The following is a 15,879-nucleotide window of genomic DNA, read 5'->3' on the forward strand; positions in this document are numbered from 1 at the left end:
TATATATATATATATATATATATATATATATATATATATATATATATATAAATAAATTGCGGCCGGGCCGGTGCGTAACGACAGCTTGCAGATCTTTTTTTTTGGGTAGGGTGCTTCGTCCTCTATGCATGAACCCGACGAATGATCTCTGATCTGATCATCTGATAAAAATATTAAGCAAGCCAAGTTAACTAAAGGACGTAAGACCCCAGTTCCCCTCACAAAGTGACAGCTGACGTCTGCAAGATATAAATGTATATGAAAAAAAATAAACCTACCAAAAGTAACAGCTTTCAGTATGGGTCGTCCACTAGCCTAGCGGTCTAGGCGTATATCACACAATTTGGGAATCCAGCATGATAGCTAAATATATATATTTTTAAAAAGGACGCAGAATGTCCCATTTCCCAAGTTTAATATGTATAAATATATTTTTAAAATAGCAGATTGCAAGCTTTTAGATCTGCTATTTTCAAAATATTTGTATACATAGTAGACTAGAGAAATGGGACATTCTGCACAATGAGTACTTTTACTTTTGGTAGTTTAAGTATATTTATGTACTTGCATAAGGGATACACTTTCATATTTACCTTGCAGACATCACCTCACCACCTCACCACCTCAATCTAATTCATGAATCTAAACGTTGTGGACAGCTTCAGGACATCTGACAGTTGGTTCTGTCACCTTTTATGAGATGATCGGAATTTGCAGTGAGCTGGGATTGAACCCGAAGCTCCCACTCGCCAGCATGACATGTTACCAGTCATGCTAATAAGCCTGAGCTCGATAGCCAGGTCTTTTGCACGCCCTTTCTCGCTAATTTGAGTGTGGGGGCTACACAGAGAACCAGCGCAGCAGTTCCTCCTATAACAGGCTGCACTGCTTTGTCCTCTATGCATGAACCCGAAGTTTACAAATTGGTGTTTAAAATGCAGTGTAGTGTAGGACAGCCCTACGTAGTTTACGTAGGCTTTACGTAGACTTCGTCCAGGAGGTCTTTACGTCTATGCTGTCTCGCGAATGTAGTTTTAGCACACACGTAATGCCGTGCGCTTGAGCACCTACGATGATGGTGCCTCCTGAAGCCAGTTTAGATGGCACGTAGAGCACACACAGCTGCTACTAATGAAGATAGTGCGTGGCGGGGTTGCTACTGCGCAGGTGCGTGGAGGCTCTTACGCAGCTTCTAGGCTGCGCATGAGCTCAAATTCGTTTGGGAAACCCGGCCATTGTCAGTACTATGAAAATCACATCAATATAATATGAGGCATGTTGTGCAAAACGGGCCAACCCCGCAAACTTTGGAAGCCAATCATAGCCAATCGGAATGGAATAGGAGACATAGGTCTTGATCACATGCCTACAGAGATAATGTATACTGATTTGAGTGAGGTTTGGAGAAAATTGGAGAGTATTAACAAACAATCTGTCTCATGGTGGCGCTATAACACGCCGATTTGAAAAGAAAATGTGGTGGAGATTCTTCCTTGGCCTACTGGAAGTGTGTGTGCCAAGTTTCCCGCCGATCGGTCCAGTGATGCTTGTAGCATGTGGTGCAAAACGGGCCCCTCCAGCACACTATGAAAGCCAATCGGAATAGAATCTGACCAGATACATCTTGATCACATGACTGCAGAGGTATGGTGTACCAATTTGGGTACACACTGTGTGTGTGTGTGTGTGTGTGTGTGTGTGTGTGTGTGTGTGTGTGTGTGTGTGTGTGTGTGTGTGTGTGTGTGTGTGTGTGTGTGTGTGTGTGTGTGTGTGTGTGTGTGTGTGTGTGTGTGTGTGTGTGAGTGAGTGAGTGAGTGAGTGAGTGAGTGAGTGAGTGAGTGAGTGAGTGAGTGAGTGAGTGAGAGAGAGAGAGTGAGAGAGAGAGCGACTCACTGCCTGTATCAGTGTGGTTGTTGTCCTCAGAGGTGAAGGTGGGAGGAGCCATTGGATGGTCTGGACTCAGGGCTGCTGAGTCGTAGGAATGCATGTGGTGCTGAGACAACATGCTGTGACTGGATAGATGGTCATCACCTGTAGACATCTGCTTTATAAAGAATGTACACACACACATAAAATAAAGAGTCAAACAGTGAGATTGAAAAAACAACGTTCAATTGGCATCCCAATTGTGGGCATATCAAACATTTTCTAAAATGTTCAAAACCTTAAAAAAAAAATGTCCAGAATTTTACAAACTTTTCAGAATGTATGTAGGTGGGCTATTTTCATTCCGGTCGTACGGTGAAGTATAAAATAGGTTTCAAGTGGTGAAGCAGTTCAGAACGAGGCAGTTCTTTGACCAGACTCTGCAACAAGCCAGCTGTTTGTGGAATACATGGATCCAAGCTAAATAAAATCTCACGACTGAAAACGTTTTTATGACCACAAGGCCTATATGTGATTTGTGAAACGCACGCGCACACACACACACACACACACACACACACACACACACACCTAAACAATTAACAGAATATGTAAAATAAATATATTTGAGCAATATTTGTTCCTGCGGTTATACATACTGCCAACCAGGTGAATGAATCACAGATTGAGGCTTTAACCTTTGCTTTTATATTATTAAGATTGTATGGAAGATGCTTCTGAACATATTGCTAGTTTGAACATTTGATTTCAAATTTTCTAATCTTAAATGAATTTGTAACCAAAAATAGCCTATTCTACAAGCTCTCAATGCGTCCCATTGAGAGCTTGTAGATCAGCTATTTTCACTGTGTAACATGCTGGCTAAGGAATCCAGCATAGTGACTGAGAACTCTAATCCATTGGAATAGTAACTGTTGCATGTTGTACTGACGCACATTGAGACATCCTGTGTATCCAAGGCAACGCTCACTCCAGAGTCCTACCTCAAATAATGTTTTACACCTCAAGAACTTCTAACACCTCAAAGAACTTCTTACAACACAAAGAACTTCTTACAACACAAAGCTCGACTCACAACCTCCGCTCTACAAACACTAACCTCCTCCATCCCCCCCAAGACCAAGCTACTCATCATGGGGGGCGACTGACCTTCCGCTTGGCCGCTCCCCGACTGTGGAATGCCCTCCCTGACCACCTGAGAGCACAGCAATACAAGCTTTACTGGTTTTACCTCTAGGCTTTGTGCCCTTGTGTGCTTTTTCCTCATTTTTACAGTGGTGTGATGTTTTTATGCTAATGTAAAATGTCTATTGTATCACTTTGAAATTTGTTCAAATGTAACACGCATTATAAATACAATTCATTATTATTATTATTGAATTATGAATGAATAATTTAATAAAATATACTCTGTCACTTTGACTAATAACTAAATGTAATTTTCAATTATTTGTGTGCAAATTGTCCCTCTTCTTTCAGGAAACACTCTTAATGTTAGACAATATACCAAAACAATATATAATGTACTTTCTCAAAGGAATTATTCAAGTGAAAACCACAATGTATCACCCACAAGTCACAAGAACTAAAACTGTAATATTTGTGGGACCACACACGCACACACACACACACACACACACACACACACACACACACACACACACACACACACACACACACACACACACACACACACACACACACACACACACACACACACACACACACACCCTAGAAGCACCTTCGCTCCTCTGTGAGCCACAATAAAAGTGTTGTAACTTGTACCTTAATGTTCCTGGATCCCTCAAAACGTCCAACTGGGGAAGTTCAACTTGTTCAACGTTCTGCTCACGTGTAATGTACTGACTCTAGACTGGAAGCTAGCTTAGCATTAGCGTTAGAGACAACACAACAGTCTCTGAACGAACCCCGTGTAGAAATGTGCAGATTGACTCTCTTTACACAGACTGTCGTGAAAACAATGTTAAGACACAGGTTACCACACAGCAGGGTTGTGCACTGCAGTGCAAACTTATAATATAATACTGTTTACATAACACGACAGAATCTGTGGCTAATGTTGTGCTAGGAGCATTCTGCAGTCACAGTGTTGTTCTGTCCGTCCCTCTTTCTCGTCCGGGCTGAAACACACACACACACACACTGCTGCTTTTCCTCCGAGGTGGAAAGACTGGTGACGCAAGGTTACACTGCTGCTGAGTAGAATGTTAACCCCATAAATGCTGGGTAGAATAGATATTTACAGGGATCCATCAAAGAGTCAGAAAATGAACAATAAACAATCTAGATGCCCATTGTCTACTTATTCATTGGAAACACAATGCAGTACTCTTTCACTTAAAGAGGCAACATTATGGCATGTAGTTATTGTTGTGTTAACTTCCATGCACTGCTGCTGCACACGCACGCACAGTCACTCACACACACACACACACACACACACACACACACACACACACACACACACACACACACACACACACACACACACACACACACACACACACACACACACACACACACACACACACACACACACACACACACACCCCCCACACACACACACACACACACACACACACACACACACACACACACACACACACACACACACACACACACACACACACACACACACACACACCACGGGTATCAGTGTGTTGTTAAGTATAATGCTCTCATTCTCACATCTTGACACCTGTAAGTCATGTCAGTTTTCTAACTTCAAGTAATTCATATTTCAGACCAACTGGATCAGTTCACCTAGAACATCAGGGGAGTTAGAACCTCTCTCTAGTTTAAAAGATCTGACAAGGCCTCAAGGCCTTGAAGGACATTGCTGTCACTTAAACAATAGTGACATCCATAAGTGCAGAATATGTCAGTGTCTTATTCCATATTATTAAAGATGTAGTGTGTTTAAGATATTATCTAACTCATGTAGTGTTATTGAGTGTCCACCTCTATGGGATGCCCAAAGACTTTAAATAAGTTTTCTTAAAAATAAGACAATCAGGATGTTCTTGAAACATAAGCCCATATACATTTTTATATATAGGCTGGTCATCCTCTGCCTTTTTACCACTTAAACCCTATACTTATTTATACGACGAATGGAAAAAAATAGCAGATCTACAAGCTCACCATGTCCAATTATGGACAGTTCGGACAGTATGTCTTGTGATTAAATTCCATCTGTCAAGGTGGAACACAACGTGCCTTATGACTTACTAAATATAATGTTTATCATGCCTTACTCGTTGCAGCACTTTTTATTCATAAATTGGTATCTAGTGACATCTACTGACCCTTTGTAGCAACAGCAACACACTGAATGAATGAAGGCAATTCAAAGTGCTTTACACGAGACATTAATTAAGCAGTAGCCTAAGACAAAATTATGAATGGACATTTGAATATAATAGAATAAACACAAGTAAACAGATCATTTCAATCCATCTATAAAATAAATGCATTTATTATGTGCAATTGCGCATTTATAATAGAAGGTGACCAACATAAAACAATAGTCCCTGTCAGATGACAATCAATAAACTGTGAGAAGAAATAAAGAGAAGTTTTAAGGTCAAAGGACAGCGTGTTGGAAGAACAGCCGGTGAACTACTGTCGATAATAATACAGAAGAGAACGAGGAAGAAGAAAACACGAAAAAATAATACAATTATGAAACGTAGGCTATTAAAGTGGAACAATAGTTTAAACTTAAGTATTTAAAGAATACAGTGTTTCTAACAGAAACAACACAACATCCACAAACTATACTTGGAACAGGAGAACACAGAAATGCAGTTCCACAGGGTCTGTCTCTGAACTGCTTGAATCATGAAGGCCTCCGTCCTATTTTTCTGACATCATGGCCATCATGGACTGCAATGATTTGTGCATTGCTGCCTTATCTTGCTGTTGCTGTCAATAAATATTTGTACAAAACAGAAAGAGACATACATGTTTAACAGACAGGTTTAACAGACACACTGCAAGCTGTTTGTCAAAGCTAAGGAGACCGACTGCAGTACATTTCTTGAGTATTCTTCTCACAGTATACTCTTGTAGGGAGAGACCATTATTATAAATACCTCAGCCCAGTTTGTCTAAACCCAACAGTAATCATATATTGTAAGCTGGGTATTTCACAACTGATGATCTTTCAGATTAGGTTTGGATATGGTGATTCAATGCTTTTGTTCTGCATTTCATTGGGGAATTGGCATAATGATTACATGACATAATGGAAAAATATCAATTAAATAATAACTTTTTTCATATAAATAAACATAACCTTGTGGCTAGACGATCAATAGGACATGAAATAAAGCTTTATTTTTTAAAGAGGTAATTGAATTCATGGTTGAAAGCAGTGCATAGTAATACTGAATAATTACGTTTTTTTTCCTTTTCTTTGCCATTCATTGAGACATTTGTGTTTATCTTTTAAGCTCCTTAAGTTGTATGTGTGCAGATCTGTTAGCCTTTGTTTTGTTTTTTACTGATGCAATGGGTCAAATCAGTCTTATTACGGATCATATACAAGGAGATTAGAAAACCAATATAATTTTGATCCAATTAAAAGTTTAGAAACATTTGACGATGGACATTTGGGTCAATGTCAACAGTTTACCCCTTTAAAGAGGGTTTGTGAGAACAAGTACTTTATATTGTTTAAACAAGTAATTTATATTTCTTAAGACATACTTCCCTTGTGTTCACCAGCATGAAAACTGAAGCAACCTTCCATTCTTATAGTGATGTAATTTATGTACAGCTGCTACCACCCTTAAACCCTTAGATGCACATGACTCTACATGTACATGTGATAACTAGGTCATAACATACTGTAACTATGACTCTACATGCACATGTGATAACTAGGTCATAACATACTGTAACTATGACTCTACATGTACATGTGATAACTAGGTCATAACATACTGTAACTACCTCTGAAAAGTTGTCTGTCTCTCTCTGTCTGTCAGTAAGGTCGAATCAAATGTCATCACTGTTGATTCCCATTTATACTTTTTTTTACAGGCCATCTTTTCAAAATGTCAACAGCGGACCTACCTCCTACGAAGGCTGAGACGCATGGACGTGGCCCCTCCCATCCTTCGCAGCTTCTACATCTGCCATATAGAAAGCCTCCTTACCTTCACTTTCCTGGCTTGGTATGGGGGGCTCTCACAGACCAACAAGGCTAAGCTGCGGAGGGTGACCACCTTGGGGTCTAAGCTCTGTGGGGTACAGTGCTCTACCCTTCAGTATCTCTACGACCAGAGGACAGTGAAGAAGGCAGGAAAGATCGCGAGAGACTCAACTCATAATCTCAGCACCTGCTTTCAGGTCCTGCCCTCGGGTAGAAGATATGCTGCCTCCCTATTTAGGAAGGCAAAGGGCAGCGCCAGTTTTATCCCCTCAGCCATTAGGCTTCTAAATAAACACAAACCCCCTAATACCTGATCCACCTGGTCGAACTGGACTTGCTCGCTAATGCCCCCCCCCCCCCCATGCACACACACACGCACACACACAGGCACCTGGACGAGCTGGACTCTGTGCTAATCGCTCCATGGACTTGAATACATGCACACACACATGAAACATACAAACACATGCTGGGTGCTCCACGCGTGTGGAGAGGACACTGCTTTCTTTTAAAGTCTCTTTTACATTTTTAGATTTTTTGTATCTTTTATAGAATTGAAGTACTTTGCTAGGTGTTTTAATTGTGGTGTTTATTTATGTATTGTCTTGTTGAATGTATGCATTGACCTGAGCAAAACAATTTTCCCTTGTGGATAATAAAGACATCTAATCTAATCTAAATACTTCATCATAGAGCAGCAGCGAACGACAAAAATAGCCGATCCACAAGCTCACAATGTGTTGCCTATGCGTCACGCTGTGAGCTTGTAGATCGGCTATTTCCATCGTGTAACTTTGTCATATGACGTACCATAAATTAGGCTTCGTTGGGTTTTATGTTTGTCTAATCTTTTACTTGTATTCATTTTTATTATTTTTTTCTCAGAAACATCAACAATTAAAGTATGTTCGTCGATGTGTTTCAGAGGTTTAAATAAAGGTTTAAACAAATGAAGGTGCAAATGTTACCATGTTGAACTTACTGTGTCCATGAGGACTCTCTTTTGAAGCATTGCCACTTCCTGGCGTAGCTCAGTGTGTAGCGCCTCCTGTTGGCCATTGTGAGTCTTCTCCACTGCTTCAAGGGTCTGTAAACACAAGCTAGAATAGTAAGGATTTACCTTCTACTCTCAATGCAAATAAAACAATTGGCTTAACAACTGCTTTCAGAAATATATTGCAAATGTGAATTGATGAGAGGAGGTCAGTATTTATTAAATCCACGTTATAAATGGTCTCTGTTGGGTGGAAACCTCATATCATGTCCAAAACTGGACAGGACTTTTCAGGATTCAAATAAAAAAATGGCAAAAGTAGCAGATCTACAAGCTCAAAATGCGTCGCTTCGCACCACGTTTTGAGCTTGTAAATCTGCTACTTTTTTGTGACACTGTAGTTAGTATGATCAGGTAATTAATTTATGGTTAAAACACACACAAGTTTGAATATGGAGAAAATAAAGCTGTAGTACAATGGAAATAGCTTCACTATTTATAGCTTTATCAATTAAATATGGAGATATACATGTTCTGCCCGACAACAACGATATGCAAAATGCAACATAATGTCCATGATAACGCAAACAGGAAACAATTGTTGCTACCTGGATGTACTGATCTAAGAGCTGCTTGAGAGTGTTGAGCCTCTGGCGCTGTGAGGCCCTCATCTGCTGAAACAGCTTCTGTTGCTGTTGGTACATACTCTGTAAACACACAGTACAGTAACTAAGTACATTTACTCTGTAAACACACAGTACAGTAACTAAGAACATTTACTCTGTAAACACACAGTACAGTAACTAAGTACATTCACTCTGTAAACACACAGTACAGTAACTAAGTACATTCACTCTGTAAACACACAATACAGTAACTAAGCACATTTACTCTGTAAACACACAGTACAGTAACTAAGTACATTTACTCTGTAAACACACAGTACAGTAACTAAGTACATTTACTCTGTAAACACACAGTACAGTAACTAAGTACATTTACTCTGTAAACACACAGTACAGTAACTAAGTACATTTACTCTGTAAACACACAGTACAGTAACTAAGTACATTCACTCTGTAAACACACAATACAGTAACTAAGTACATTTACTCTGTAAACACACAGTACAGTAACTAAGTACATTTACTCTGTAAACACACAGTACAGTAACTAAGTACATTTACTCTGTAAACACACAGTACAGTAACTAAGTACATTTACTCTGTAACCCCAAACATGTGTGTTCTATAAAGAGAAAAAGCCCTCAGTATGTGTGGAAACATTACCATCATCTGGTCATGTTGATCCTTGGCCTTGACATTATCTGTGTCCCACTGGTGCAACACAGCATTGAACTGAGAGCCGTAGTCATCAGACACTTTACTCCTGCAACAACATGACACACTTCATCACATACTGTACACAACAACATGACACACTTCATCACATACACAACAACATGACACACTTCATCACATACTGTACACAACAACATGACACACTTCATCACATACACAACAACATGACACACTTCATCACATACACAACAACATGACACACTTCATCACATACTGTACACAACAACATGACACACTTCATCAAATACACAACAACATGACACACTTCATCACATACACAACAACATGACACACTTCATCACATACACAACAACATGACACACTTCATCACATACACAACAACATGACACACTTCATCACATACACAACAACATGACACACTTCATCACATACACAACAACATGACACACTTCATCACATACACAACAACATGACACACTTCATCACATACACAACAACATGACACACTTCATCACATACACAACAACATGACACACTTCATCACATACACAACAACATGACACACTTCATCACATACACAACAACATGACACACTTCATCACATACACAACAACATGACACACTTCATCACATACACAACAACATGACACACTTCATCACATACACAACCTTCATTTGTCCCAAAGAGTTAACCCAGGCACAAAGACAGAGAGAATGGCACAGCAAGCATCATCAGCTGTGTTGTGAGAGTGTTGATCCAATGCTATTTTACAGCTGTCTTCATTAATAAATACACATGTGATGACCAGATTAATGACTGGCATTGGGGGCGGCAGTGGCTCAGGTGTAGAGTGGCCGGATGGGAACCGGAAGGTACGATCCCGGGCTCCCCCAGAGTTAGAAGTGTCCTTGAGCAAGACGCTGAACCCCTAATTTCTCCCGATGAGCAGGTTGGTGCCTTGCATGGTTTCCTCCGCCATCGGTGTATGAATGTGTGTGTGAATGGGTGAATGTAATGCACAATCTATGTAAAGCGCTTTGGATAAAAGCGCTAAAGGGGCGGCCATAGCTGAGTGGTTAGTGAGCCCGCCTAGGGAGCCAGAGGCCCTGGTTGCCCCAGGTACGATTCCAGGCCACGCCAGCATATGTGTCGATGAAATGAAATTTGTCCCTGAGCAAGACTCTTAACCCCTAATTGCTCACAGGCCCTCATTGGAAGCAAGACTGTTAAAAGGAATTATCCTATATAAATGCACCATTTACCATTATTGTTGCCTTTTATAGGAGTAATGCGTATGTAAACACAGGATAATATTAGTTCAGTTGCTATAGGTTTGATGTTTACCTGGTATCTTAGTTTCTATGAAGCACTGCATTGTTTTTCCTTGCACTTTACTTACAGTACTTGACAATTTAACCTGTCATTTTTCCACTAGGGTTCAAGTCATTTAATCTGATCTCACACTTGTGTCTCTGGATGAGAGAATCTGCTAAACGCTCAAATTGTTCATTTTAGAGAACATCATTAAATCTTTCTTATCCAAGTGAGGGCATTGAATGTAAGCCCTTTCCTACAGCTCGGGTTGCAATGACCAATGCCGTGGCTGATCCTCTACAAAATGTTTGCCATTTAAATATCACTTCATGCAAGCAATATCATGTATCAAAATCATACAAAATACAATAAAATGAAAACAATTGTGTATGTGTACCTGTCCTTCTGCTGTGTATTCCACAGCTGCTCCATCTTCTGCTGACTGCTCTTCGTCGTGGTCTTGGCGAAGGTCTCCACACGCTGCCGCTTGGCCAGGAAGGCCTTACTGATGTCAGCTACAACACAGAGACACAGATTATAGTCATTTTAATTAGAAATGTGGAAAACAAAGTGACACTGCAGAGGCAGCTTACCTCCAAATGTGTCCAACATGCCCATCACAACCCCTCTGCAAATGAAAATAGATACATTAATGTGAAACACACATGTATTGAGACAACATAGAACAAAAAGGTGAAATGTTTCATTCTAATTAACCAGATGAACCCTACAGCATCCTTATTCTTGTAATTTGGAAAAAAATCGTCAAACATTTAGCAATAAATTGAAAAATAGCCGATCTTCAAGCTCACAAACACATCACATTGTGACGTGTTGTGAGCTTGTAAAGCTGCTATTTCCAGCAAAGAGATTTGGTGTACAGCGGAACAAAAGGAGGGGGGCAGGTATAGACCCCTGGGGGACCCCGGTAAACACAGCCATACCCCTCATGGGTGCCAGCGTCCTCTTCATCGTCCAAAAGGTGCTTCTTTCCCTTCAGAGATTCCACTTCAATTGAAACATGAAACCAGATCAGTTATTTGGTTCAAATAAGTCAGACACCAGATGGATTGATTGGATGGTTTATTCATAATTTATCTCATCATTGTGTTTCCTTTGCTCAGTGTTTTTTGTAAAGCATGTTGAATGGCCTTGTTGTTTAAATGTGCTTTACGAATAACATTGCCTTGCCTAGATTTCAACATCATGCACATTTGTCTATAATATCTCTGCCAACATGTAAGCACAGACTTACAGCTACCACATTAACCAAGTAGATTGACATTCAAAGTGTGTTTTATGACAATAACCTCTCTCTGAAATGTCAAGTCTAATGAGCAACAATTGAAAAGTAACTTGTCAGCAATAAAGTCTGCATCATGATACTGCGTACAATTATCTTTACTTTTGATTTGTTAGTTTTTCTTCTCATCTCAATCTGCATCAGACAAAAAGTGATTCCTCATAAAATATGAAATTCTTAAGTCCTTGTCTTGCAATACTGTTATTGTTTCGAGTACAGTTTGGTTGACACAAGCTCCTGTCATGGTATGCATGTGTACGATATAGTTCTGTTCTTTTGAAGGTAGCATAGTAGCTCACACGCGCACAAGCACAGTCACACACACGCACGCACGCACGCACGCACGCACGCACGCACGCACGCACGCACGCACGCACGCACGCACACACACACACACACACACACACACACACACACACACACACACACACACACAGAGATAGAGAGAAAAAGAGACAGACAGACAGACAGACAGACAGACAGACAGACAGACAGACAGACAGACAGACAGACAGACAGACAGACAGACAGACAGACAGACAGACAGACAGACAGACAGACAGATATACCTTTCTGGTCCAGGTCCTTCAGGGGTTTGGATGACAGATCTTTACCTTTGGCCTTTTGAGCGTTTCCCCTGTGAGTTGCCATGTTCTGTAAACATTACATTAGGATTAATTAATAATATGACGTGTAAACATTACATTAGGATCAAATGCATAACATTAAGTACTATTATTTAACTATTATTCAACAGTGACAACACAACAGAGAGACTAGAGCATCATAACTAGTAGACAACATGATATATCTATAGTTTTCTATCTTCATGAACTAAACACAAAACAACAGGAACATAATTATCCTCTTATCAAAGCTCACAAGGAGAACACATTGTACTAGTTGTGAGCTTTATTCACAACCTAAGTCTAAATGAAACAAGTGAATTATGACTCGTAATTGGGTCAAATTGTAAAACATAACTACTAGTAAAGTTTGTTAACAGTCACCTCTGTGAGTAAAGATGGTTTTAAACAGCAGTAATAATGGATATAATGACTATAAGCTGATATTAATGAGCTGCTTCACAGGAGACAGAAGAAGCTGCTGTCTTAACTCGAGACGCAGAGCGAGCAGTGTTGCCAGGTTTAGTGAGAGAAATAAGCAACCTAGGCCAAGAGCGCTTTAAACCTATATACATAGCCTACGATTATGTCCCAATGTGATGAGTTGTGAGCTTGTAGATCTGCTATTTTCCCCGAAAATCTTGTGGACAAAAAGTGCTAAATCTGGAATATCTTTGAAACATTTTAACACATTTTAACACACAATCATTTCAGATGGGGATCCGTGGACAAATACGCATTAATTTATTTGGAGGTCCTTGACATGAAAATGTTGAGAACCACTGGTTTAAACAATAATAAAAAAAAAACTGGAAGCAAGCCACTTTAAAAAGAAAACAAAATCCCACAAAACTCATATTACAACTACCAATATTTATAAGCAACTTTACAGAAAAACAAGCCCAAAGTCGCTTATAATAAGCAGACATGGCAACACAGAGCGCGAGACACAAAAACGGCGCCCAAACCTTGATGGTTACTCTTCGTCCGTACAGCGGTGCCGCGTGCCAAAAACAGAAGATTTGGCCCCGAAAATAGCCGATCTACAAGCTCATGCTTGTAGCTCACGCTTGTAGATCGGCTATTTTCAGCGCACGACACTTCCTGGTGTATTGTTATTGTATGACGTCACAGAGGCGGTTCCCAGGGCGTCAGGGAATGAGCAAAAAAGAAGAAAGAAATATTATGTCTAAAACTTGTGCTCTCAAGGAAAGCCTAACGTTAACATTATAGCCTACAGTTATTTTCTTTCTTTCTTGTTTGTTTTTCTACATGATTATTTCTGGTAATTTTATTTTCTTCTACCTGTTAATAATCAGCAAATTAAGCATATTTTAACAGTGTGTTCATTCACTGTGTGAGACTTTAAATACACACATCAAAGCTTTTCAAAGCTTTTCAAACATTTTAAACACTGGGAACCAATGTATTATGATCTTGCTAATGTTTCTCAGTTTACAAGTTAAAGTAGTCAAAACCCACAGACTTGCAGGGCAATGAAGGGTTACAAACACATCTACATGGAACACATTCAAAATGGGAGTGTATTAAGACATTGGTTCTCAAAGTGGGGTCCGGGGACCCTCAGGGGCCCTTGACAGAGTTCCAGGGGGTCCCCAGCTAAATGATAGATTAGGAACCAAATGGACCCTTATGGGTCTGCAACCCCGAGAGTGTACAAATGGACCCTATTTGTTAGCTTAATACATGTCAAACTGGGGGTCCTTGAAATTAAAATGCTTGAGAATCTCTGCTAGAGCCATAACAATCTTCTCTTATGGGGGTCCCTGACGCGCGCGCGCGCCACACACACACACACACACACACACACACACACACACACACACACACGCACACAATGTTCAATTGTATTTCGCATTTGACTGCACTACACCCATTACACCAGCAGATGTCAATCACGTTACATGATCATTTCCATGATGGAAATGGGAGTTAACAATCTGATATCACTAGCCTTAAGTGAGACACGATTATTATTTATGTATTTGTGCCAATGGTGGAAAAAAAAATCAAATTTTTACAAGTAGAAGTATCAATACTGCAAAGTAGAAATACTCAGGCCTGTGTTCAAAATGTTACTTGAGTAAAATTACAAAAGTATTGTACCAAGTACCAAAAGTAAAAGTACAAAAATGTTTGAAAATAGCAGATCTACGAGCTCACAACGCGTCACGACTCACGATGCGTAGTGAGCTTGTAGATCAGCTATTTTCAAATAGCCTATATATAAAACAGGGCTAAAGTGGGTAATGTATTATGTTTTATAATAAACATCTGCAAAGTAACTAGAAACAAATCATTATAATGGAGTAAAAGTGCAATATTTGCCTCTGAGATGTAGTGGAGTAGAAGTAAAAGTATTGGAAATTGGAACTCAATTAAAGTAAAAAATACCTCAATATTGTACTTAAGTAAGGTACTTGAGTAAATGTACTTAGTTACTTTACAACTGATTTGTACTAATTCCATACAGTAGGAGAAACAGAGATCAATCATGTCATCCATCTATGCAAAACCTGTGTTGCCACCCGGTATTTATTTTTTTACCAATTGCAAACCAATTTAAACACTAATTTCATAAAGGCGGCATTGATTTTTGGTTTGAAGTTCAAAGGGCTGTGTGTGTCCATATTGGTGCATTTGTGAGTTTCATAGAGTTGGATGTGATTAATATTCATATATTTGTATAGTGGAAAGATCTCTTTAAATAAGTAGATGGGTGGCTCTTAAAAGAGCCTTTTGGGGGTTGTGGCAGTATCAGATAGAAGTTTAAGCACGTTCTCCGCGGATACGACGGGCCAGCTGGATGTCTTTAGGCATGATGGTCACTCTCTTGGCGTGGATGGCGCACAGGTTGGTGTCTTCAAACAGACCCACCAGATAAGCCTCGGCAGACTCCTGGAGAGCCATGACGGCGGAGCTCTGGAAGCGCAGGTCGGTCTTGAAGTCCTGGGCGATCTCCCTCACCAGGCGCTGGAAGGGCAGCTTACGGATCAGCAGCTCGGTAGATTTCTGGTAACGACGGATCTCCCTCAGAGCCACAGTACCAGGCCTGTAACGGTGAGGCTTCTTCACTCCACCTGTTGCCGGCGCGCTCTTACGCGCTGCCTTGGTGGCGAGCTGCTTCCTGGGGGCTTTGCCGCCGGTGGACTTACGAGCTGTCTGCTTGGTTCTTGCCATGGCTTCTCTGAGGTTGAGACTGAGAGTAGTAATGCAAAAACAGAGCAAA

At 40.2% G+C, this 15,879-nt stretch overlaps 3 protein-coding genes across 3 annotated transcripts in view; all 3 read right to left on the minus strand.

The window, feature by feature from the left end:
• Positions 1-3,075, minus strand: part of LOC308099350 (uncharacterized protein) — a gene marked incomplete at its 3' end in the record, with an annotated part of 7,218 nt that extends 4,143 nt beyond the window's left edge. Inside the window, exons 1-2 of the mRNA XM_080448094.1 lie at positions 3,037-3,075; positions 1,894-2,041 (exon numbers count right to left, since the gene is read on the minus strand). Of these exons, the coding sequence (XP_080304220.1) occupies positions 1,894-2,041 (148 nt within the window). The 5' untranslated portion in view covers positions 3,037-3,075. The remainder of the gene's footprint in view (positions 1-1,893; positions 2,042-3,036) is intronic.
• A 2,350-nt stretch (positions 3,076-5,425) lies between these two features.
• Positions 5,426-13,641, minus strand: LOC308098905 (synaptonemal complex protein 3-like). Its single transcript, XM_080447371.1, has 9 exons — positions 13,598-13,641; positions 12,573-12,657; positions 11,645-11,708; positions 11,294-11,328; positions 11,098-11,215; positions 9,353-9,452; positions 8,672-8,770; positions 8,052-8,156; positions 5,426-5,835 (listed from the first exon to the last, which is right to left on the minus strand). Exons 2-9 carry the CDS (start codon positions 12,652-12,654, stop codon positions 5,767-5,769), a joined length of 672 nt encoding a protein of 223 aa, XP_080303497.1. The 5' UTR covers positions 12,655-12,657; positions 13,598-13,641; the 3' UTR covers positions 5,426-5,766.
• Positions 13,642-15,419: 1,778 nt separating this feature from the next.
• Positions 15,420-15,830, minus strand: LOC308098398 (histone H3.2; the record flags this gene model as incomplete). The annotated part of the gene is made up of 1 exon (XM_080446734.1): positions 15,420-15,830. The coding sequence occupies one exon, from the start codon at positions 15,828-15,830 to the stop codon at positions 15,420-15,422; it is 411 nt and encodes a 136-aa protein (XP_080302860.1).
• Positions 15,831-15,879: the final 49 nt, after the last annotated feature.

The sequence above is a fragment of the Gymnoscopelus braueri genome (assembly GCF_963280865.1).
Source record: "Gymnoscopelus braueri genome assembly, chromosome: 13".
NCBI classification, from domain to species: Eukaryota; Metazoa; Chordata; class Actinopteri; order Myctophiformes; family Myctophidae; genus Gymnoscopelus; species Gymnoscopelus braueri.

Bases quoted from the DNA above. Each gene is read 5' to 3' on its own strand.
- LOC308098905 (XM_080447371.1), bottom strand. From the start codon at position 12,654: ATGGCAACTCACAGGGGAAACGCTCAAAAGGCCAAAGGTAAAGATCTG. The intron at 11,329-11,644 runs GTATGGCTGTGT...TTTCATTTGCAG, and splicing joins GACGCTGGCACCCATGAGGG to AGGGGTTGTGATGGGCATGT. The intron at 8,157-8,671 runs GTAGCAACAATT...TTGTGTTTACAG, and splicing joins TCTTAGATCAGTACATCCAG to ACCCTTGAAGCAGTGGAGAA.